The sequence below is a fragment of the Palaemon carinicauda genome, chromosome 15, assembly GCF_036898095.1.
Source record: "Palaemon carinicauda isolate YSFRI2023 chromosome 15, ASM3689809v2, whole genome shotgun sequence".
Lineage (NCBI taxonomy): Eukaryota > Metazoa > Arthropoda > Malacostraca > Decapoda > Palaemonidae > Palaemon > Palaemon carinicauda.
Genome location: NC_090739.1, coordinates 16,495,515 through 16,521,999, shown reverse-complemented (window position 1 = coordinate 16,521,999; position 26,485 = coordinate 16,495,515). Strand labels below are relative to the sequence as shown.

General features: G+C 38.2%; 1 protein-coding gene and 1 non-coding gene across 3 annotated transcripts in view; both read right to left on the bottom strand.

Annotated features, from left to right (window-relative positions):
• Positions 1 to 26,485, bottom strand: part of LOC137654488 (uncharacterized) — a 121,311-nt gene that overhangs the window by 24,920 nt on the left and 69,906 nt on the right. For both annotated transcript variants that reach the window (XM_068388154.1, XM_068388153.1), the window contains exons 5-10: positions 22,876 to 23,442; positions 22,110 to 22,208; positions 21,774 to 21,902; positions 20,286 to 20,367; positions 14,993 to 16,046; positions 12,265 to 12,444 (exon numbers count right to left, since the gene is read on the bottom strand). In XM_068388154.1, coding sequence (XP_068244255.1) covers positions 12,265 to 12,444; positions 14,993 to 16,046; positions 20,286 to 20,367; positions 21,774 to 21,902; positions 22,110 to 22,208; positions 22,876 to 23,442 — 2,111 coding nt within the window. The remainder of the gene's footprint in view (positions 1 to 12,264; positions 12,445 to 14,992; positions 16,047 to 20,285; positions 20,368 to 21,773; positions 21,903 to 22,109; positions 22,209 to 22,875; positions 23,443 to 26,485) is intronic.
• Positions 8,566 to 8,639, bottom strand: TRNAI-GAU (transfer RNA isoleucine (anticodon GAU)). Its single transcript has one exon. It is a non-coding gene; the product is annotated as a tRNA-Ile (tRNA).

Genomic DNA, 26,485 nt, shown 5'->3' with positions numbered 1-26,485 from the left:
TGTGGTGATGGTCAATTGGTAGGAGTAGGTGCCAATGAGACTCGTGTAATTAGATGACAGGGCTTGCTATGTTTTTAATTTATTTCCTATCTACTCTCCTGTGGTACAATATTCAAGAAATGCAACACTAATAAATGACCTGTCTACCTTACTTTCTTTGATTGATGGGATTTATGTGTGTCTGACATGATTGTCAACACTAGTTTTCCTCATGTTACTTTATGGCCTTATTCAACATGGTAGACTTGGCAACTACAGTAAAGCCTCAAGATATGAAATCAATTAGTTCCAGAGTGGCTTTCGTTTAGTGATTTTTTCGTATTATGAGTCCCGTTTTTCATGAAAATCAACTAATTCATTCCAAACCCTACAAAAACACCACATTAAATTTTATAATAAAGCTATAATCACAATGAAATACAGTCAAATACATTAGAATCATTCAATATACATAACCTAACTGTTAATACGTACATATACAAAATATATAGTACCATATGTATGTACTATTGTTATAGTTACCCTTACTATAGATATGTACATTTTCTACTATGTATAAACGACCTGTCTTCTTCAACTGGCTCATATTTTTAACAGTATAACTATTTTATTCTTGGCCTGGCTGGCAAATCTCTTTTCTAATCATGAAAATTTTTTCGTAATATGAGCCAAAAAATCTTCGCATCTCGTCTTGCATCATGAAAATTTTGTAAGCAGAAACATTACTATCAAGAGGTATCACTGTATTGAAGAGAACATAACAATCAGTAACCCCATCTTCTTGATGAAAATCTCGACATCATGAAGTATTAGGAGAGAATTTCACCCTTTTACCAAAAGAAGTAACGATGCCCGTTTCAGATAACCCTTTTACCCCCCAAGCTATTTGGAACTTTCCAACCCTTAACCCCCAGCCATTTTTTTTTTCAAGCACATTTTGCAATATATTTTTTTTAAATTGCTCTAACAGCCTTAATTTTCATCATAGAGAGGTCAGGTTGGTCTCATTCTTTAGCAAAATGCCTGAAGTTTCTCATAAAGTTATCAAAAATATGCAAAAAAATGTAAAGAGCAGTTTTTTGCAAGGACGTACCTGTACGTCCATGGGGGTAAAGGAATGAGTTTTGTGAAACGTACCAGTATGTCCATGGGGGGTAAAAGGGTTAATATCTTTCAATTTTCAGTACTACTTTTTGTAAGATAAAGCTGATGCCCTTTCAGCAAGGCAGAGTTAGCATTCTCAAGATGCTTCCAGTTCCAGATTTATAGACTGTGGCATGATATGGGAGTAAAACTTTGGTTATTTGAACCTTAAAAGTTGACTATTGCCTAATATTCAATTAGATAACTTTTCAAGTTACACAACTGATTGCCAAGTTATATACAAGCAAATTGGACTAGTATCAAGCCTTAAATTTAAGGTAAGGCTAATAATAGACAAGATGGGTTGTGGTAGTCTATAGGAAATGTCCTTGCCTACCAATCAGCTGGACGGGACTTCGAGACCTGCTTAAGCTTCCTTGTGAGACAAGTATGGGTTTGGGGGAGTCTATAGATCTATCTACTGAGTGATCAGCAGCCATTGCCTGGGCCTCCTTGGTTCTAGCTTGATGGAGAAAGGGCTTTGTCATTGTTCCCTACCTCTGCCATTCACGAGCGACCTTTAAACCTTTATGGGTGACATCATCACCAAGACCCACCACTCCCTACGCTCAACATCCATCTCTTTCTCTGTCATAACACGCGAAACAACGTTCCTGTGCTTTGGAGTGAGAAATCTCCAAATACAATTGAATTACTGGTAAATGACAGGAATCAGATTTTGTTTGGTTATCCATTATTTTCAATAATAGTAATAATTAACAGAGGGGTTAAATTTTGGTCAAGTTTGTCATCGATAATGTAACTTTTTATTTTTTATTTGTAGCTGTTACTCCCCGGCTACTTGAAAACATTGCAGTGTTTTAGTTGTTTGTTCTACCCTCCTTTCTAATTGAGCAATAAATTTAGATTCTTTATCATATTAATTTGATGTTGTATAACCTAATAACTTTCCAATTTCCTAAATCTATTGAATCTTACAAAAATTGGTTATGTGTGTGTATATATAAATACAGTCTATATATATATATATATATATATATATATATATATATATATATATATATATATATATATATATATATATATATATATATATATATATATATATATATATATATATATACATATATATAAATTTCTACCTCATACTGGGATTAAACCCTAGTCTCTTCAAATGAAAGGCAAGGTCACTACTGATCATGCCACCAGAGGCTCTAAAAGAAGTCGGAACCTAAGTGCTAACTGTATTTAGGGATTCAGTCTCTTCACTGCGAGTTTTCCCGGAATTTCCGACCCACCAGGTGACACAACAATAACTTTTAATTCAAGTTACCCCTAATGAGTCAATATGGATGAAAATTAACACAATATCGTGCTCAAATAGAAATACATTTCTACCTCATACTGGGAACGAACCCTCGTCTCTTCAAATGAAAGGCAAGGTCGCTACCAATCATGCCACCAGAGGCTCTAAAAGAAGTTGAAACCAAAGTGCTAACTGCATTTCAGGTTTGGCCTGGTTAGACATCAGTCTCATACCTGTGAGTTTTCCCCAACTTTCTGACCCACCAGGTGACACAACAATAACTTTTAATTTTTATTATCTTTGAGTCAATATGGATGAAAACTAACACAATATGTTTAAATAGAAATAAATTTGCACTTCATACTGGGATTGAACCCTAGTCTCTCCAAAAGAAAGGCAAGGTTACTACCAATCATGCCACCAGAGGCTTTAAAAGAAGTTGGAACCTAAGTGCTAAATTCATTTCAGAATTTACTTGGTGAGACATCAGTCTCATACCAGCAAGTTTTCCCTGACTTTCCAACCGACCAAGTGACACAATTGATAGCTTTCAATTTGAATTACCTCTACTGAATCAATATGGATGAAAATTAACACAATATTGTGGTCAAATCAAAATAAATTTCTACCTCATACTGAGATAAAACCCTAATCTCTTCATATGAAAGGCAAGATCACTACCAATCCTGTCACTAGAGGCTGCAAAAGAAGTCGGAACCTGAATGACTATCCATACTTTCATTTACAGGGCTGCACACTTGTGACATATCCTGGTGTTAGCAACTCAAGTGAATGGTTCATAGAACTTTAATATCTACTACCTAAACCCACTCACTTTTTGTAGTCTCTTTTCCTATGGGGTTAAAGGATCTTAGCTTCACAAAACCTAACTTACCAATCAGGCTATAAAAGTAATGGGTTTAGAAATCACACTAGGTCTAACCAAAAACTTAACACTTGTTATGGAGTACTCAGTAACTCTATGATAAATGTAGAAAACAAAGCCAATAAAAGTTAATACAGAACAGCACTGATGACTGTTAATCCATGCTGCTCAATTTCACTACAACCCTTCCCCTTCTATTTTCATCTTATTTTCTACGCACCTAAATCATAACTTCGATAAACATTGGTGAGTATCTCTTGAGCATCATGGAATGGGTGGGGCATGCTGTACGTAGTTGGACGCGATGCTGGTCCAAGCTGATGGCTCTCATCCTCTGACCTAAGCCTTGATCCTTTGGGTTTTATTTATTTTTTCTAGGGAGGGTACACATTTTGGCAGTCCTCACAACCAATGAATATCAAAGTTGAAAACCTTTATGAATACCTAGCAATAATCCCTTCCATAATACTCTATTTTCATTTACATAATATTGACCAACAATTGGCATGTATACATTCTCAATACAGGCAACTCGCAGCTTGCACAGATTTGTCTTTAAGAAGCTAGATTACGATACTGCATGCAACATTATCTTCATAATTTTAATTCTGTTACAAATTTAGATGATTGCTAAGTCTAATTACCTTGTTGTCAATGTATTTATTGAATACAAATTACCTATTATACGAAGTGCAATTTTCTTTTTATACAGTACACTCGACTCTCGTTATCCATGAAATGACCACGTATGCCAAAACTGCGGATATGAAAAATTTTTTCCCAATAAGAATACATGGTGAGTCTAGTATGGACCCCATGTACCCAACTGTTTTCATAATTTTACTAATTAAACTATATTTTACTGGAAATTAATAACTTGAACTTTGCATTATTCTATTTAATAACCTTGAGTTCAAGAATGAATTTCACATCACTAAATCGTGAATTGTTGAGAGCAATTCGTGAATTCATGTCCATAAAACCACGCCATTCGATTTCATCTGCTGATCACATTCTCTCTAAGGTGCCATACAGTACTATACTGTACATACATATAGCAGAAAAAATATATATCTTTAATTCATCAAAAAGTGTTAATTAAACATAACAAAATGAATTTATACTCTGCATAAATCCCTTTTCGATCACAGCTTCCATAGCTTCAAACATGCATTTGATTTTGTCGGCTGACCACTAGTTTTAGCAGACATTATTGCATTATAAAACTAAGTATTTTCAAAGTTATTAATTGTGCTTTATTTAAGATTTAAAAAATTTTTTTTTTCTATTTTGGTTCCATTTTAACAATCAATAATTTCTGACTTTCTTTTTATTTCTGGTTGTGATTAGCTGAACTCAAGATGACGCTATAGAGAATAAGTGAACATACGAATAACAACCAGTGACATATAATTTCTTAACTTATTCAAAATATCTTCATAATGAATATTACATTAGCACCAATATGTTATAGCCAATGATAGTTTTCATACAGTTCCTTATAGCTCTCAGATGCGACATACAATACATATACAGTATGGTAGCAGAAGAAACAAAAATCTTTGTTACTTTCAAACGTGGCAGTTAAATACTATACACAAAATAAATATGACAAATTCGAAGATAATTTGTATTTTTCCTAACCATACAAACCTTAGCTATTTACAAAGGGGGTTATTACTTTTAGCGTAGCTGAAATGGCGAGCCATTAGAATTTAACGAGGGTGTATTACCCCCGCGCTAGTTAGCGGGGGGGGGGGGGGGGGGGGGTTAGGGGAGTGGTAGCTAGCTACCCCTCCTCCCCCTCACACACAGGTGAATACTCACTTTCACTTAGAGGTAGGACTTGTCTTGGGGGACAGGGCTGGCGGGCAAATATGTGTAAATAGCTAAGGTTTGTATGGTTAGGAAAAATACAAATTATCTTCGAATTTGTCATTTGTTCCGTAACCGAAATACAAACCACGCTATTTACGAAGGGTGACTTATCCCTTAGGAAGGGTGGAAAGTCCCCAGCCATACTGGCTTTGGCTTTACCCGGGGACTCAGAATCCGAGTGAGTCGCACTCGAGAAAAGGAGTCCCTGCACCTCACAAGTTCCTTGCTCCGCAAGGAACCATGTGGCCTACGTAAGCTTGTGTGTGAAGGAAGAAGTGTGACTCGTCCTAGGCAGTTGACCTGGAGTTCCAGAAGGAACTCTGGGTTAGGACGTTCCCAATACCACCTCGTCAGGGTATGGGGGACGCGACAGTATTGACTCAATACTCGGAACACAAGGAAGCATGGTTTACCTGCAGAGGTTCGAGGTCAGCTATGCAGAGACCAGGATGCTGCTTCCCCGTAGAGGGGATGATGAAGAAAGAAGTAAGGGCCAGACATACTTCTTTCGTTCATGCAGACTAAAACCTGATAACAATGCCCTCAACCTTCTGCTACCTGTCCAAAAGGGAGCCTGAGGTTAGACCAGCTGTTGTGTAGCCACCACAGAGCGATAGAAAACGTATCGAGACTCCTGTGGGTCACGCCCTGCAGGAAGCGGGCTGCGAAGGTCATCAGACGCTTCCAGACTCCAGCTTGTAGCACCTGCGTCACAGAGTAGTATTACTCGAAGGCGAGGGACGTTGCGATGTATCCAACATCGTGCTGTAGGGCGACGTGACGGGGGAGGGTCTGAAGACAGGACGAGATGAATGTCCTTGAGTCCAGGCTGAAGAGGTATACTGGTGACTCTCCCCCCATATCCTCCTTGTGTTCCCAAATCGGCTGCAACTGGGGACAAACTGCAGCTGTTCCCAGCGCTAACCTCTCGATTCCTTACTGGCAAGAAAGAGAAGGTCTTGGGACATCAGACACAGAATGGAGACTCGAAATCTTGAATGAATCGGACCGAAGGGCCGGGACCCCCAGATTCTGAGTCTAGCCAACAACTCAGGAGCGAGCCTGAATGTTGCCTTCCCCTCTTCCTTAGAAAGGAGGGAGTAGTAAGAGACCAAGAAGATTGCTTACACACTGGCCGTGGCCAGAGTGAGCAGAAGACCCAAGGCGGAATACAATCCGAGGCCTGTCGTAAAAGGGTCTTGAGAAGATCTCTTAAAGGACTAAAAGTCCGAGCCATGCTCCAAGTTGGAGGTCTTCCTCCGACTAGGGCAGGGACGATCGTAGCTTCGCATGAGCGAGGATAGAGCCAGCGGGCAGGAAAAAGTTATTCCTTTAAGCCTGAAGGTCAGGGAAAGGCTGAGCGACAGGCTTCATTGCCGAGAGCGGAAAGGAGTTTCCTCCCGCCGAAAGGCAATAAGACCGTTATTGCTGGAGAAGAGGCCTCAAGGGAAGAGGTATATCTCCCACGGCACCAACCACCTTAGACTCTTCACTTTGCCTGGGAGACCCCTGTGGATGACTATCGCAGATGATGCGACCTCCGTACCGCGACTGTAGCGGGTTGTCTCTTCTAGAGGAGGAAGCGTAGTGTCTCCAGGCATGAAGCCGAAGCGACGCCCCGGTTCGGGAGAGATGTCGCAGTGTGGTTGCTTGAGTAGTCTGCGCCGTGGGAGAAGCTCTCCCGGGAGTTCCGTCAGGGGAAGCAGAGGGTCCAGAAACCGTTCTGCGCGTAGTCCCAGTGGAGCTCTCCCATTGAAAGGTTGACAGACAACCTGGTCTTGTTGAGGCCCATTGTCCGCAGACAAAAAGGAGGGAAGACGCAGGCGTCGAAGTTGTCCCACCATGACCGGAATGCATCTTGCCAGTGTCTCGGGGTCTGAGACTGGGGGGAAGACTAGCGGAAGCTTGAGGTTCCAAGCTGTCGCGATCAGGTCCCCCAGACCAGCACTTGCTGGTTACCCAAGGTCAAAGACCCCTAGGTACACTCTCTCTATGAGGCTCTGCTCGGATAGTCTGAGAGAAACATTCCCCTGCCTGGAATGAGAGAGCCGATGGTGGTATTGAGAGAATCTCAATCATCCCGGTATCTCTACTGCAAGATGTGAAGGTGTGAAAATGCGTCCCCTGCTGGTTAGAATGAAGTCGACGCGCAACGGGGAGACTCGGCAGGAGCTGTAGGATCTGAAGAGGGGCCAGACTAAGGCCCCTAAGCCTGCCTGAATGATGGAGAGGTATCCTTCAGGTCTTGACCATAGGCCTGGACCGGAACATGGCCCCCCCTTTCCTTTGACGAGTCCGAGAACCGCATCAAGAATGTGGGGAAAGGACGAGAATATCCACTACCATCAAGAGGCTCCATAGGTCAACAACCATTGCAGGTCTAATAGTTCCGCTGGTCCCATAGGGCCAGGGAGTCCGGTTAAACATTGCCTGAAGCCACCGGAACTTGGATCGCCCCACATGGAACTTATCCTGAGGCGACCGTTCGGACTATAGACGGGTCAATGAGGAAAGAAGAACTAGGAAACGTTCCAAGGTAGGGCTGAAAGCTCTGCTTGACTGAGAACAGGTACTGCGACTCTCCTCAGTCTTGCCACGGTCAACCGAAAGGAAGGCTCGGAGGATGTGGTAACAGAATCTGGCGTCCCCAGGTGGTCACCCATCCAAGTACCGACGTTGCTTAACCTCGCTGGATGGACGAGAAGCGGGGTTTCCAATGTGGTAAGGCGGTTGACTCAATATCATGGCCAGATACTCCAGATGTTGAGGCAGAGGAAGAGAAGGCTCCAAGCAAAATACCATGAGCCCACACTCATGGTAAGCATCCGGAAGCTTGTCCCGGCGCTGAAGAGGGTCGAAACCCGAGCCTACCGGAGTTGACCAGCCCTCCAAACAGCAGAGGAGGCGGAAGCCTGCACCTGAGCGGCCAAGAGGAAGGCAGGGAGAGTTCTCTGGGGAAACAAACCTGCTATGCCACGGCGGGATAGCCACACTGCATCATAAGCAGGAATACTTGCAGTCTAGGCTGAATTCGACGAGCACCCTGGAAGATGGATGGAATGGAAACTGAAAGTACCCGTCCTTCCGATCCAGGGTTTAAGGAGTCCTGTCGCCTCGTTACCAGTCTGATCGATTCTGCTGGCCGAAGTTTGTTCGACAAACTTGATCGGGGCTGAGAGGTCGACTATGGACATCCCCTCTCAGATCCTTCCTTACAAGAAAGGATCGACCGAGGGGGCCGGGGGTGAAGCCGTCGATGATCCTAAGGAAGACCTTCGCCTAAGGTATGGATCATTCTGCCCAACCGGGCAACTCTGCTGACGCTATGGCATAGAGGTTCAGAGACACTGAATTCGCTGACAGAGACGGCAGGCGCGAAAAGTAACCACCTTGGCCCGTAAGGGGACCGAACCCTCGACATCCGCGTTATCAGCACGGAGCTCTAACCAACTGAGCTAACAGGCCTGCGAACGGAGATCCAAAAAGGCGCCACAAGCACCCTTATAGGGAGATGAGAGGCCCTTACGACGAGGCGGACGGTGGGCCTTATGGCGAGGGAGGCCAACAGCAACAGCAACAGAAGAAACCTCCGAAGAGGAGTCTCTATGAGTGTACTCTCTCGCGAACGAAAGAGAAACACTTCGTGGAAGAGACTGGTCAGCCAGTGACCTAAAAGGAGCAATCCTCCGAAGAGGAGCTCCTGCAGTTGCCCAGCCCCTTGAGCGAAACTGCAGGTGCGACCGCTCAGCACCAAGAGCATAGTCGCACGAAAAAAAGGCAAGAGAAGAACCCCCCAAAAGGGGAAAAACTCAAGCCTGGACAGGAAAAACTTCCCTCGGAAGGAAAGTTATCCGCCCAAGGAGGCAAGCCTCCTGACTGTTCTAAAATGAACTGGAGAGCTGTCCGTCGACACGGGAGTACTACCAGTAGAAGGAGACACGCCCCTGACGAAAATACAAGGGGGGAGGCAGCAACAGCCGAATCCCCAGGACTCAACCAGACAGCTCACACCGTTGCTATATTACAGAAACGAACTAGATCGGTAACTGTAAAAAAAAATAGAAAAAATAATATTAGCACACATTCATTCCCCCGGGAAGGCTCCGAAGAGGAATCCCGAGGGAAAGGAACAAGAATTACACAACAGGCACGTGCCCTCACAACTACTTACACTCGCGGAAGGAGAGCTGTAACCAAAACAGAATTATAACAATTATAATTATGTAACTATGTAATTATGTAATTTAAAAAAAGAATGAACACTAAAGAAAGAACGAAAACCCCGAAAGGAATCGTTCTACAAGCTGAAAAACAAAAAACAACTACAATTAGATTCATAACTAATTGATACAAACGTACGGCGTAGCAACCCCCCACACGGAAAGGAAGCTAGGCTACAAGGGCGTAGTAACACGTAGTAAAAGGGTGAACGACCTCAAGAGAGAGAGAGAGAGAGAGAGAAAGACATAAGTCAAACTCGATCGCCACCCATAAAATACGCCGTGGTGGCCTAACTGCCGAGGCCTCCACGTAGATATCGTACACTACACACACACATCTGAAAAGGAAACTTACTTATTTCTATACTCAAATATATATACAAACATGAAAACATGTTTACATATATATTGAGTAAATGAAAAGTAAGCGATTAAGTAAAGACAAAACAGACAATGGCTGCCAAGCGAGGACCAAGACAGAGACGTCTGTCACAGTCCGAGCCAAAAGTTAAAGTGAGTATTCACCTGTGTGTGAGGGGGAGGAGGGGTAGCTAGCTACCACTCCCCTACCCCCCGCTAACTAGCGCGGGGGTAATACACCCTCGTTAAATTCTAATGGCTCGCCATTTCAGCTACGCTAAAAGTAATAACCCCCTTTGTAAATAGCGTGGTTTGTATTTCGGTTACGGAACAACTATACTTTGCTTAAATCAATGTTCCATAGTATGCTGGGCTTAAAATGTGGTATTAGATTTCAACATCTAATCTCTAGTTTTAGCCAATAACATAATGAATACGTATTGAAAAAAACATAAAAAAATCATGGTTTTCAATGTTAATTTAGCTTCATTTAAGGATATTTATACTTTCCTATTATCAATTTATAGTGCATTTTAACAACAGCAATTTCTGATTGTTTTTTATTTAATTTTTATTTTTTGGTGTGTCAGCTGATCTTACAGTGACGGTATCAAGAGTATGCTTACATATAATTAATAGAGTATTGTTGATATAATTTAACCCTTTTACCCCCAGGCTATTTGGAAATTTCCAACCCTTAACCCCCAGGGGGTTACCTTTTTCCCAGCACATTTTGGTGTATATTTTTTTTAAATTGCTCTAACAGCCTTAATTTTTGTCATAGAGTGGTCAGGTTGGTCTCATTCTCTTGGAAAATGCCTGAATTTTCTCAAAAAATTATCAGAAATATGAAAAAAATAATTTGTATAGCATTTTTTTACAAGGGCGTACCAGTATGTCCATGGGGGTAAAAGGATGGCTTTTGTGAAACGTACCAGTACGTCCTTTGGGGGTAAAAGGGTTAATAACGTATGCATTATTTGCCGATTTCTAACTCTAAGTTTCACGTTTTGGCTTGCGTTCTTTGGTAATTTTGAATTTGGTGCTGTACTTGCACATTTTAACATTACGCTTTATTTGGCGATTTGCAACTCTAAATTTTATGTTTTGATTCATGTTCTTTGGCAATCTTTTATACTGTACAGTATTATTTACTGATTTTTAAATCCAAATTTCTTTTTGACTTGCGCTTTTTAACACCATTGTATTTGGTAATTTCTAAATTCATAGTTTTGACTCGGAGTTTTTGGCAACTTTTAGTGGTTAAGAAAAAGAGTCAAATTTAATGTTTTTGTGTTATAAGAAGTCCAAAAATATCAAACATACGGATAACAAGAATTGACTGTACTCCAACGTGCTCTTTCTAAATTACTGTACATTAATTAAAGTACTAAAAATAATTTTTGAAGTTGTTTAAACTGATTTTAAATAAAACTCACGGCCATACTGAGAGTTACTATGCATATAGATCTGATGTTACTTTTAGTTTTATCATGATTTTTATGCAAGTAAAATGAGTGACAATTTTTTAGTTCAGTGACCTGCTATACTATCATTCATTATTAACCAACCAGGATTTTAATTTCATAGATTGCTTAATGAACATATCTATGCAAGGCTGCAGTAACAAAATGATATATTTTGAAATGTGATCTTAAGTTACATTTCACAAAAATATCCAGTGACTAAAATACAAGTAAAGTTTTCTATCACTACCTTATTGAATCTCCTTTAAATGGAAACCCTTAACTAATAAAATTAACTATGAAACCTTTGTATATTTAAACAAAGCAAAAAGGTTTTGGGAGTTTGTTGGAAACTAACTTCCTGCCATTAATCAATAAAAATTCATAACACTGACGGCAACCTGCTTTAGGAGATGTGATAAGACTTTTACAGTCCCATAAGCTACAAGTTGGAAAAGTTCTACCGACAAGAATCGGGCAATATTTCAAATACTATTTTGCTATATAAAGATATGAAAAAAGTTGTTATATAATAAATTTAGGAGAAAACATGATCAAGATATAAGTATGTAAGCCTAAGGATAAAGACTACAATGATTTCATCAACGTTGTTTTCCTTCTCAATAAGCAATATAATTGTAAGGAAACATCATGCTCATAATATTAGTAACCTTACAATAATAAGACTATACATGACTGTGTTAGATATCTTACTATAATGAAATCGGTGAGTGATTTACATTGTTTTGGACCATTCGTCTAAAGGTCATTGCCTTGCAGCTGCTGCTGTGTTTACTTTAATAAACTGTGATAACATTATACCAATAAGTCTCACAAAGATAGTCACATTACAGTGATGCAGGCAGTCAAGAGATATTATTGGTGTCTGCTAACCTGCAATTAACAACAGCATACTCTAATGTGTCTTATCAATTTCCATTTACCTTTCCATTACATTTACCAACATTAACTAAACTGCTGATGTATTTGAACAACATAAAGGGGTTGGGGATTCCTGGCTGATAAAATCAAGGTTACACTTACCTTAACATGACCCCTAACACAACCTAGCAGATCTAAAAGAGGATACCAGCCACAAAGAGAAACATGGCCACTCCATATTGAGGTAGCATCCACACAAACAAAGCCTAGCAAGGGATCATCCGGAGATGAATGCTGCTCCCATGGGGTATGATGAACCTTCAGGATCAAATTCCCCTCTGTCTGGAAACAAGAAGGATATTATTACAGTATATTCATATTCTAATTTAGTACACCAGTCAAAAACATAATATATTTTAAAAGTAATTAGTATTTTTTATAGCTATACAAACCCAAGTCCTTTAAAATAGGGTACATGTCTTCAATGGAGCTAGAATGGCTGGTGAATTCGTTAATGAGGTACAATAGTCTTTGACAGATGGTGAGTGAGGGTGAGTAGCCCCTCACACCCCCACCTGTCAGAAGCTCTTCACTTTTGACCTTCCGCTCGGGATAGAGAGTGGTGGTTGAGGTGGGAAGTTTAACTTTCTTCCCTTGAAGTGTCAATCTGCCTGGCTCTGCATGGGAGTGAAGGAGATGACTCCAGAAGCCTCCTACCTGTCTATTATTGGGATGAATAGGATGATTGGGATGGCCTGTCCAAGGAGATTGTTATGTAGTCAAAGCAGGGATACCTTCCTCTGAAAAGGATAGCAGTCCAGAATAATATACCTGGCTGGTATATGATGATTGACAATGGGTTAGCACAAATTACACCATCCTCTCTCTCTTTTAGGGAAGATGGGGGAGATAATTATCCAAATTATGAAGAAAGGAGCTTAAAAGTGTACCAGAAGTGTAGCATATCAGCAACAAATTAGATCCAATAAGTAATATGACAGCTTCATCCCCATTAAAGGGGGCAGAAAAATGAAAGAAGAGCAAGTCATTCTACTTTTCATTCTGGACTTACAACTAAAGTACGTACGCCTAAGGATACATATTACAATGATTTCATCAACGTTGTTATCTTTCTCCATAAGCAATATAATTGTAAAGAAATTTCATGCACATAATAATAGTAAACTTGGTGCCCTGTGTGGGAGTTGAGGTGGCTACACAACTACCCGGTACTGTACTTGACCAGCCACCACATAACCTAGCACAAAGGTGTCAAGGGATTAGCCTATCCATGGCCCTGGGGGGACAAAAAATGGGGCAATGATGTCATAAGGGACCCATTCCTTATGATTACAACTGGCCTTCCTGGACTTCTTCAAAATCCGAGTCGGAAGTCAAAGAGGAGAACGAGGAAGAGGAGTTGGGAGAGCAATTTCGTAATTTGCTCGAGCGCAACTGTATGTCTGTATCAATTGCAGGCGAAGACAAAAGTGAAGAACTTCAAACAGATGGGGGGGGGGGCTGAGATACTAGTCTGCATTTACCAACTGTTAACTATCTCATTAACAAATTCTGCTGTAGACATGGGCCCTATTTTAAAGGACAAAAAGTTTGTATATGCATAGGAACAAATACAATTGAACTATAATCAACCTGTACTAATGAAAATTTGAGATTTTTTTTATACAAAGCTAGAATTAAAAGTCATTTATGTCTACAATCAAGTAAGTTTTATTATTGTAGTGATACCCTCTCCCACATATCACTCTTGCAAAATGGGATCCACACAAAATTTTGTTTGTGAAAATTTACATCCCAGTTGTTTAAGTTACAGTGTACAGTATTTATATAAAATTCAGATGCTTTATGAACAATCCATCAATCACAATTACCTTATATATATATATATATATATATATATATATATATATATATATATATATATATACATACATATATATATATATATATATATATATATATATATATACATACATATATATATATATATATATATATATATATATATATATATATATATATATATATATATATACATACTACTGCAATTTAAATTATTAAGATATATTTATTTTCTCTCTCATTGGAGCTTTTATTCCATTAAAGTTAACTTCACTATGCTTAGGATTTATTTTGTAAAATAGAGGGACTTTAGAGGCTGATATAAATCAATTATCCCCTTTTCTTAACAGTAAATTTAACTATGCAAGCTTAGTATTTGCTCATTTACAACACTGATTGTATCCACAGCACTTATTGGTAAGAATAATCCTAATTCCAGTTGTTGTAGAAAATTTTTAGTTTCTAGTAGTGATTATATAGCAGATCACACTAAGGTGGTAACAATAACACAGATAATATCACTGCTGTTGTATACTGAGCTGCAATGAGTTTTAAATATCCCTTATATCTTTGGTGTACTTGGAGTGTGGAGCAAATTTCCTTTTTCTTTTAGAACTTACCAGAATTTTTCTTATTAAAAATATCTATTTTTCTTATTAAAAATATCTATTAAGTGTATTTTTAAAGTTATGTAAATAAATTGCACATATGTTTAGGGCTCACTGTATTCATGATAAATATCTCATTTCAATCCTGCCCTAAGCTAACTTCTACACAGTGATGACTTGCCATTCTTGATTTCAATGATTCAAGAAACAGTCTCCTAAAATACATGGGCTGTAAACTTTCATTATGAAGAAAAGCAAGACTAAAATTCAAAATTCTGATAAATTGAGATTCTCCTAAAATTTTTAATTCATCACAATACTGAGCTACTAGTATGTAAAAACACGTCTACCTTAAAAAAACATGCAATCTAATATTGCACTTTTGTCCACATCTTCAAAATAGTCATTAAACAACTTACTTGTGTTAACTGAGAGTAAGGCAGAAGAACATCGGCAGCAAAATTCCACACAGGATTATCCATTTCATTGCACACATTAGTTTGGACTGTAAGGGAACCTAAATTTGTTCTAACATAGCAATTTGGTGGCCTCGCTATACGATCTTGGCCTTCAACCCAAGGCAAGTTCCTCCCTTTGATTACTTCAAGATGAACACGGCAAAAATCCCCTTCACTAAGCTCCATAGCAGCACTTTGACTCACTGCACCATGACTAATTAGGTCCGAGTGAAAATCTGGAACTGTTTGAATGCACGGAGATTCTCCACCACTTTCAATTGGTTTATTGCTTGAGCTTTCTTGCCCATTAATACCCGTAAGAAACGACCCATAGCAAGGATAAAGGCCGGTATTAGCATCTTTAGTTTCAAGAGGAACACTTCGAACGTCTCCAACAAACTTGACTTGTCTATAATCCACAGACTGCTGCCACTCATTTGGACGAGGGCTTCTTGGGCTTAAATGTGTAGGAAAGTAGATGGAATTAAATCTTGGATGTCCAGCAGAATCACCTGCAGAGACTGGTCTAGGTACAGGGCAAAGATAAAATGACTCTTCTTTGTCCCGTGAAAGAACATCTAACTCTACAGATGAGAAAGAATCATGCATGTTTGCATATGAGATACCATCACTAGATTTCTTTCTTCTTGACAAATCAAGGCTGCTGTGCATAACTGATGCCACAGCAGTCTCTCCTTCTGAATCTCCTTTAGGTGGTACTACTTTGTGCATAAATTTATGACTCCCAGTTGGCATTGTGGGTTGATTCACTGCTAAAGCTAATTTGGCGGTAAAACAAAGATGAGCTAAAGGTTGATTAACTCCACTCTCTTCTCTCTTTTTCCCTTTCTTGCCATGTTTTCTTGTTAGGGAATCATCATCATCCTTTATTGGTTCAGATCTGTACAAAGGCACTCTGACTTCAGACCCATTTAGCTGCCAAATATCTGTCAGACTAACACCGGCGCTTCCTACTTCTTCACTATTTCTTTCTCCAAGACGGCGACAGAAACACCTGCGGATTAAAAAATAAATAAAATCACAGTGAAACCTCAAATATAAAAAAAGCTTTGGTAATAAAGTATTCAACCTGGCCTTTAATTGGTAAAGGCCAAGAAAATAAACAATCTAAAACTGACAAACTACAATTACTATTACTGTACTATTTTGGCTCCTACTAGAATGCTCATAGTGTGGGTATGTCTTTCACTTTCTTGCAATTCACCTTTATGCATGTGCACATGTCCCACTTCAAGTAAGGATAGTGCAAATCAAGTCTTTTCAAGTTTTCTCTTTCCTCTTTGTAGATATACTTCTCATTATCTCTTGTCTCTTACTATATCTGCATGCAGTATCTATCTTAAAGGTTTAAAGGCCACTCATGTATGGCAGAGGCAAGGGAAAGTGACATTGCCCTATTAAACAAGACAATGTCCTAGAGACTGTCCATATTACATATGATCAGTGCCCAAGCCCCCTCTCGACCCAAGCTAAGATCAAGGAGAGCCAGGCAATGGCTGCTGTATGACTCAGCAGATAGACCTATATGCTCCACAAAACCCTCCCCATCCTTAGCTCACAAGGATGGTGAGGTTGTAGCGATCAAAGAAACTAACGAGTTTGAGCAGGATTTGAAGCCGTTTGGTAATTCCTAGGCAAGGACGCTACCACCAAGACATCAAGTCATCCATTTTTCATGTAAACTTATACAATAGTGTCTTTCTTTACTTGGTGGAGGTTCAAAATAATTCAGAAATTAACTATAAGAAAGGTAATATTACTACAATAGTTACTGAGCCTGAACAAGCTCATTACAGGACAATACTACTCTATTGCTTGGCATATATTCACTATTCTTCTACAAATACAACATTGAAGTCTACTGGGATGGGAGATGAACTTTCTCGTAAAGCAGAGGTTAGTATATTAAGAGAAAAGAAACAAAACCTTAGCTGCCCAAAGTAGATGATGCCAGCATATCTGGTTTGTAAATTGCAATTGGATTTCTTATGTGCATTGAATCAACTGCAAAAGAAGAGGGACCAAGGTAGGAACTTTTAGGATTGTTACCCAATCAATCACCTTATAATTCAATTTTTAGGAACTTGACCCATTTAAATTAAGGAAACCCTACAGGTTTTAACTATTAGTAACAGGCAGCTAGTTATCTTGCCCATTTAAACATTAGTATAAGAATCAACCAACACCTAAGAAACAGAATTTTAATAAAATCTAATACTGTATTTCAATACAGACTTGGCCTTCACAAAGCTAACATCCATAAATAGTGAGCTTCTTGACCTTAAAATAAAAACACAAATATTTCTCTCTTAACCCATTCCTCCCCTCTGGGATACCAACCATTACATTATCATACTCATAATGCTAGGTAGAGAATGTGCTCATTGGTTCACAAGAACATCTTAAACTAAACTAGTCTTGAATGAAGCTTTTATCACCTGTAGTGCTTCTCTTGGGAAATTTTTTTTAAGCAATATGTATTTTTCCTAGATATACAAACCAGAGTCTTAAAATAAGGAACACGTTTTTCAGCTCCTGAAATGGTCGTTGAATTTGGTAATAAGGTAGTTAACAACAGGTAGTTAGCGCGGGCGAGTAGCCCAGATGCCACCCCATCTGTTGGAATATCTCTACTTTTGAGTTCTGCTAAGGGCTGAGAGGGGTGGTTGAGGTGGGTAGTTCAAAGGACTCAGGTTTGTACACCTAGGAAAAATACATATTACTTTTACAATTTGTTATCTATTCCTATACATATACAAATCTTTCATCCTTTAAAATTGGGAGACAAACTGATAGGTGGGTTGGAAGTCCCCTTAGAACTGAAACTGCAGTTGGATCTTTTTCTTCTCAATAAGTGTCAATCTGCCTGGTCCTGTATGGGAGCAAAGAGGACCCCAGAAACCTTTTATTTGTTTATCATAGGGATGTATAGGCTAATAAGGCCTAGTCTGTCCAAGAAGATTGGTACATGGTCAGAGGAGGGATCCCTTTCCCAAAGAGGATAGCAGTCTGAAATAATATACCTGAAATGTGATGATCACTGAGCTTGTGTACTTTCCTTCATGATTTCCCTTGTCTAGGGAAGATGGAAGAGAGACTTTCTAGATTCTAAAGAATGGAGCTCAGGAGTGTAGCTTACTAGCATCTAGTTATATCCAGCTAGTAATGCTTTGTACTCAAGAGAGAAGGCAGACTGAAGAAGAAGAGCCAGCCATTGTACCATTCATTCCACACTTACACTTATACGTTACCATAGAAAAGACTTACTGTCCCATGTGGGGGCTGGGCTAGCAATACTACTACTCGAGCAACCACCAGAGGTAAGCAGAAATGTTAAGGGACTTGTATTGGTGGTTTGGTGTTTCCTTACCCTGCTTTCAACACCTGGCCAACTGCATACCTCCCCTTGAAAGGTAGGATATGGCACATGCCCCTGAATTTGTGAGCTCCAGTCTAGATGGTACCTCGACCCTCTCAGCGGTCAAGGCGTACACTTTACGGACCGCCACATGATGCCAGAAATGAATTGTGTCCTTGACCCCTCTTTTTTGGACATGCTAGTGCTAAGGAAAAGTTGATGCCACTCAGGTCTGGGGAGCAGGTTTGTCTTCAGATAGTATAGCAGAGTCCTCACAGGTCACAAAAGCATCTCCTCTCAATAGCCATGTAGAGAGGGGATGGAGAAAGACTCAAATCTGTGGTCGTACACCGACAAGTTCTGAGTTTTGACCATGAAACTTTGTACAAAACTAGGGAGACCTTCCACTCCTCAGAGTGAGTGACTAAGGCAAAGAGACCATACAACTCGCTTAATCTCTTTGTCAATGCTAAAAGTAGCTAAAAGATCCCTGACTAACAACCTTCTCAATGCTTGAATAGATACGCTTAAGAGCCTTGAGAACAAAGGAAATCCCACTCCTGAGGCCTGAGGGGCTAGAGTGGGCAAGACTGCTCAAAGCTTCTCACAAACATAGACAACTCCCACAAGTAGGAGAGGTCTATACCCTTAAGTTGAAAGGCCATGCTCAAGGCTGAGCGGTAGCCTTTTGACAGCAATGACTGAGGTGTGCTTCTCTCGGTGAAGGAAGATAAGGAAATTCCTGATGCTGCAACTGAAGTATCCCTTCTGTTATCAATAACATATGATGGCCAACTTTCCCTTGTAGACAACTGCTGAGGACTGTCTCAGGTAACCAGATATCTACTAAAATGCCTTGTAAAAACCCTTTAGCTCAGAAGAGATACTGGATAGTTCCCAACCATGCAGTTTCAAAGACGTAACGGACTCGTGATACCTCTGAAGGTGCAGCTCTTGGGACTTAGGCTAGTAGTGCTAACAGATTGAGGTACCCTTTAGCATGTGGCCATTTGGAAGCCACCAGGGTCATGATGAGTTCTAGCATAATCAACACTTGATTGATCAGTAGATGGATCAGGTTAAACAGGGAAAAGGCGCATGTGTCCAGAAGATCCCATGGGTGTTGGAAGCTGACCTTAAACATGGCCCATGGGTGTGGAACGAGGGAACAAAATATGGGAAGCTTCTTGTTTCATAGCATGGCGAACGGGTCGATCCCTTGGAAAAGAAAGACAAAAAGTTTGGTAAGGGTGCAAAAGTATAGCCGTACTCATTGCCGTATTTGATAAAACGGAAGATCTTCTTTCAGATGGGGTGGGGAGCAGGGCTACTCGCCCGCACTCACTACCTGTCGTTAACTACCTCATTAACAAATTTAACAGCCGTTTTAGATCCACTAAAGGCATGTTCCCTATTATAAGGATGAAAGGTTTGTATGCAGGTGGTAACAAATGAGAACCTGTCCTTACATTCTTCAATGGTGGTGGATCAAAGAGTAAGTCCCAAGATACAAGCAAAATAATACTGTACATGTTCTGAGAGCGGGTTGCCATGACAAAACCTTCACAAATCCAACATCATTAGACTAGACATCCAGCTCATGATTTTCTAACTCCCTTCCCTCCATTATTTAGTTAGCTGATCTTGTTATTGCTAGCTGTACGCACAACAGTATTATTTTTTCCATTTAGGGAAATTTTACATGACATTTCAAGGTTAAACAAGTGGGAACAAATTAAAAGGTTTGTTGAGAAATGATAGTTTCAGAATTAATCAGATAATGTACTATAATTGATGCAACCAAAGCCCTTATATGCAGGAATAATATTAATCCTTACTATATAACTATAAAATTCGCAATTGAAATAATCTTACCTGATGATGAGTTGACCTCTGAGTATCTCTATTGCTGATGCAGGAGGTAGTTTTAATATTTCTTTAGCAGAATAGTGTACCTCTGAAACAAAAGGATGACATTACTGTATAATAAATAAAAACAAAAAATAATAAGATTACATAAAGTAGCAATGCATAATAATTAAAAAATCAAATGCTCTTTCAACACACAAATTGATTCATAACTGAAACATGACCATGACTATAAGATATTGTACCCTTCTAATACATACCATTACCTGGTGATGGTCACAGTCAGGGTTAGCAGAAGGAACAAGAGATGATACTGGTCAATGTAATGTGCATTCTCTTTGTAGGAGAATGTAATCTGTTATGACTATGGATCCTACAAGAAATTTACAAGTGACGGTCAATCATAATCACATTAAATGAGGACAGTCAAGGTGATACACTGTTAAATAGCACTGCTTAAAGGAAGGGGTTATCCTAGAGATTAAATCAAAATGAACTGTTATCTAAATACTGTACACATACTGTGCTGCAAATTTTTCTTTAAATATGAAGGGCACTTCGTTGAAGAAAATATCCCTTAAAATTTAAAGAGCCAATGATATTTTTCATTTAAATGCTACCATTAACTACTGTACTGGTAATGGGAAAAGTATCCTGTATTGTAATTCTGGAATAGGTAGCAAATAAAAAAATTATTAGCCAATCATATGATAACATTATAATCACTCCCCCTTACTCTTCCCTTTCTTAAAACTAAAGTAGTGACTCTGTGACTACTTCTTTCCTTTTACAAAGAAGCATTAAAATTCTCTTTCTGCTTCTATTTTTTCTGACTTTTTCAATTATATGTTTTTAAAGAGTCTGCTTTACTATTTTCATTAAAATTAAACTCCAGTCATTTTTGTTCAAACTAGTATACAGTACTTTAATAAAGTTCTAAGAGGGTTTTGATAGACAAATTAAGACAGATTCAGAAAGATTGATAAAAGACAGCAGTTTTGGTTTAGAAAAGGCAAAAGAATTAATTGAGTGGTGATTTTGAAGGGAACGTCAACATTGCAGAAGCTTGAATAATGTTGGAATGTGAATCGAGTGGAACAGCCATAGTGGATGGCGTTTAAATAAGGTTGAAGAGTGAATCAAGCGTTCATTACCAAAATATTGTGAAACTGACATTTAAAACAAAAAAAAAATAGTTACTGTAAATGTCAGCATGAACCAGAGAGAGAGAGAGAGAGAGAGAGAGAGAGAGAGAGAGAGAGAGAGAGAGAGAGAGAGAGACTTGTATGGTATAAGGTAGATTGCTCTCTTCATGCAATAATTCACACATGATACTTCCTTCCTTCTGATATAGGAGCATATTCTATGTCCCACATTTCAAATAATTCAAAATCATCAAATGCTCTACAATGGTGCTCATAAGAATATTAACATTACCTTCTACATAACACATGAATGCTGACATCAAAGTTTTCAAAAGTATGCACAACATACCATTTCCAGCTAGTTGCCTTGAAGCACAAGTTTGTGATATATCCCAATCTTGGGGAAGCTCTAGATGAGGGAAGCTGACATCTAGAGTTGTTAGGTAACACACTCTACTTCGATGCATTACACGAACACCTGTGGAAAATATTTCAAATTTCTTATATCACTAAGATTTATTTAAAGTTACATAGGTAACATTCATATCACATCTGGCAAAAATATAACCACTTTTATGAAAATCAGCAGATTTCCAACATTTTCTTTTTGTAACAATATTACTACTGTACATTATAAAAAACCTGACACACTTCAACAGAAAATGGGCCATTGCAAATGAATTACCTGACACTTTACTGCTATCTTCTACTTTCGGTGGTAACAGAGCTGGGGACAGTGTTAATGTTCCAACATCAACCACTAACACGGAACCATCATCAGAAGCTGAAGAAATAATTGCCTTTAGTCAAGGAAATAATTTCAAATTGAGTTCTCAGTGACCTAAAACACCTATCTTATGAAAAATCAATCTTTGCAAATTATTCTTCAATAGTACATATTGTAACTTTCTGCTAATATATCCTATTCTACATTTTGTATAAACATTAATTATTCACATTTTGAAGGTAACTTTATTTAAGCATTGTCTACCTTACAAAGCATACTTTATGGACTCCAGTTTTCGTATTTGGCAGGAGAAAGGTACTTCCATTTACAAGATAATTTGCTATCTTATTATCACTGCACAACAAATAAGAAGTCAACTATGAAACTACTGTATAAGACATTTCACAGCCACTATTTTCTCTACATTAAAGGGTAAGGGCTGGATGCCACAAAACAAAAATAAGGTTACAAATATATTCAATATGAATGTAAAAATAAATCCATAAATAATCAAAGGAAATCTTCACATTAGTATTCAACAAAATATGAATTGAGATACGAGCCGACAACAATCAATTTTATACGAGTAAAATATAGAAAAAAAGAGAGAGATACGAGCCGACAACAATCAATTTTATACGAGTAAAATATAGAGAGAGAGAGAGAGAGAGAGAGAGAGAGAGAGAGAGAGAGAGAGAGAGAGGCATGTTTAACATGATTTTACCTTCACTAGAAGATTTTCCTGGAAATAATTTTTCTGGTTTAACCATTGAATTTTCAAGCGCCTGACAACTCGTAGGCATCTGCTTTCCCGAGGCTAAAGTTGGCTTTTCTACCACTAGACTTCGGCATGCTTTTGATGGTGTCCTAACAGTGGAGTGAGGAAGCGGAATCTTTGTTGGAGTAACTAACTCCGGGGGAATTTTCTTAATTCCTTGCTTAGATGAATCTTGTGCATGATGATCATCCTTAATACCTTTCCCAGGTTCTTTGTTCTCCTTAGAATCCAGGGGCCAAATTCCAGAGGTTGATACTCCAGACATATCCGTGATATCACCGTGACTACCTTTGAGAACGCTGCATGCGTGACGTTTTCCACCTCCACTGCCTACCCTAATAAAACTTCCACCCGATGAAACGGTGCTTATGCCAGAGAAGCTCATAGACAAATCAAGACCCTCCAACAGTTTCTGAGTTTCTGGATCCAAGTTAGCAAGATCAACATTTGGAGATCGACCTTCTAAGACATGCATAAGTGCTGGAAGGTCCTTTGCTTTAACTGCACCTGATTCTAAAAAGGAAAAAGGGAGAAAACAAAAGATCTTAGAGCACAAATCTTCCCTTATTGAACAAGGTGATGGAATTCACCTTGACTGAAAAACCTGTATGTAAAGATTTTACTGTATTGTAATTTGATATCTGTAAATATCACAAAACCTTACTTAGCAAAACATTGACTTCACACTTCAGGAGAGGCTGTGGATAACTTAAATTGATTGGTATTGGAGGTATATAATTCAAAAGGCAAAAACTAGATCCTGAAGTTTCAAGTAGATTTTCAAATACCTCCAATTCATTTAAAATGCTATAGAGTTAGAATGACACATAAAAAGGTAAGTAACAAATATCTTTTAAGATTATGCAAGCCAACAGTGATTTTTGCATGACCAAAACTGCCAGGGGGATAATCACAAGATAAAAAAAAAATGACAGTATAGAATCTTAACAAGCATGACTAAAAGTAGAGGATTCTTGTGACTAAAGTTATAAAACCCTTTGACAAAGCTTTATTCTACAATTCTTTACTATAATGATAATAGACACTACATAACACTGTACTGCTGCTCCTTGCCAAGTACAGTACTGTTCTAAATTTTAAGCAGCGGACCATACACTTACATTCATTAAAATTCATAAAATTGAGCAGCATGCATCTAAGCAAAGTTATAACCAAAATAAGATAAATTGCATAACTAAAGTTATTAAAGAATTACCATATGATATAATGTACATATATAGCTGCAAACATAGCCACTATATTGCGACAAACAGCAGAGCTTAATTTTTAATCACCCAAAATACAATATACGTAGTTTACAGAAAAAGTTTCAAAGCAGCCACCAGAATCTGATATGCTGCACAACTTATGTTGCAAATTAAGATATCATCATCGTTATCTTTTCTACACCTATTGATTAGAATATATGACATAGTTAATGTATTAACTTGTTTTCTAATATAACAGTTTAGTACTGTTCATTTCCTAATTGTTTTAAATACAGTGCCGTACAGTACAAAAATCTAGTTACTGTATCTTAAAAGATAATTTTTTTTTTACTTTTATTTCACCTTAAATACTATGAGATCCTAAATAAAAGAAATTCTTTAGTTGTACTCATTTTTTTATCAAAATAAGGGAAAATTGCAAAGATAAACCCCATAAAATCCTCAGGTTTCTGGTAAATCTTCAAAGTGAAAATAAAAAAATATCAAACAGGTTAAAAACTTTGTTCTTAACCTGTTATCTATCATAAAAATAGTCTTGATAAAGTAAGTATACTAAGTCTTCAATTACAGAACCACAAAATGTAAAACTAATCTTTTAAGTGTTTTTTTAAATACATTACTGTATATGACCTTGTTTTTCAATGCTTACTTTGATTGTAAAGACAGTGGAACCAAGTCCTGAATCATAATTTTGAAGAATTCTTATTTCACAAATTCAACTAACTTATTTTACTTAGAGAGGCAATGAAATATTGACTTTCCACAAGTCCGAATAATCTTTCCTAGGGCCTATCTCTTGGGAAAATCACCCACCAAAGAGTATGCTCAATCGTATTCTTATAAGTTTCTTTGAAACCTAAGAACTACTGGTAAACAAGTCAAATAAGTGAAGGAATTGGATTAATATTCAAGTCCCTTATTTCTCTATGCTCTATGTAGCTGAAACATGGTCACTTAAACATAAAATTGAGTTTGAAGTGACAAAAATGCTTAGATTCATAGATGGAGTGCATTAGGAAATTGATTGAACGCATGTACCTCAAATACTGCACTGCAAGTTTTGGCACATGATCAGAGAAGAAGAGGAGTCAGTTAGATTAGTGGTAGAAGTGAAAATACAAGTAGGGATGCCTAAATATTCATGGAAAAACAGTAAAAATAAGTATCTGACCAGACATGATCATAAGCAGAAAGTACCAAAGCCTGAATAAAATTGAGAGAACCCATTTCTTGCCCAAAACTGGTAAAATGTTGAAATATGATAAAAATAAGAATAAAATAAAAATATACAAAACTCAGAAAAATATGAACCCCATTTCTGAGTAACAAAAGTTAAGTACAATAAACAATTTCATGGGCCTAGTTAAACTTCAAGCACTAGGTTTCCCAAGGCTGAAGGAAACCTCTAAAAACATTCTGAGACTTGAAAGATACAATATATTAGGTAGCAATGTAGATAACATAAATACTGGAAATATATCCAGATCAACAACGATACTGAAAGAGAAGGAGAAGTAGATGGTTGGAGGAGTCCGGTGAAGGCCCATTGTGTCATACGATACTTAGTACACGTACTCGAGAATTGAAACATTAAATTCAGGATCATTCACTACAAGGTGATTGAAATAACCCGGATACATGAAAAAATCACAGCACACTTCATCTTAGACTCTTGAAAGAAAAGTGAAATTTAAATACCCACATCCATACCCTTTGATGAAACATAACAAATGAAGTAAAAAGCAGGACTAAGGAATTGGTTGTTTAAAAATGCAGCAGATACAGTTTGTTCCTCAACCACCTAAAATCCTAATAGGAGCAGTGAATAAAAGATGGGAGAGTAATGACATCACTTCCTAGCTGCTCATTACAAATATCTACTTCATTCAGGTCTTGGTCTTCCTGCTTAGACAAGCAAAACATATACTGTATTGGAAAAAGGTTTTGAATTTTATATGAATACTGTATATAATTTCTGTTGTTAAAAACTATGGAAAAAGGAATTTCACCACTTATTATTTCCCAATTACATCAAAACACTGATAATATAAATTAAAAAAAATAATTTGTATTTTTCCTAGCTATACAAACCCGAGTCCCTTAAAATAAGGAGATACCTTCAGTGGAGCTGAAACGGCAATTAAAATAGTTAATGAGGTAGTTAATGACCTGTGTTGAAAATGGGCAAGGAGCCCTTTAGTACCTGTCAAAGATTTCAATTTTGACCTTCAGCTCAGGACTGAGAAAGTGTTGAGGAGGGAAGTTTAACTTTATAAAATTCTGGTTTGTATAGCTGGGAAAAATGTAAACTACTTTTAAAATTGTGT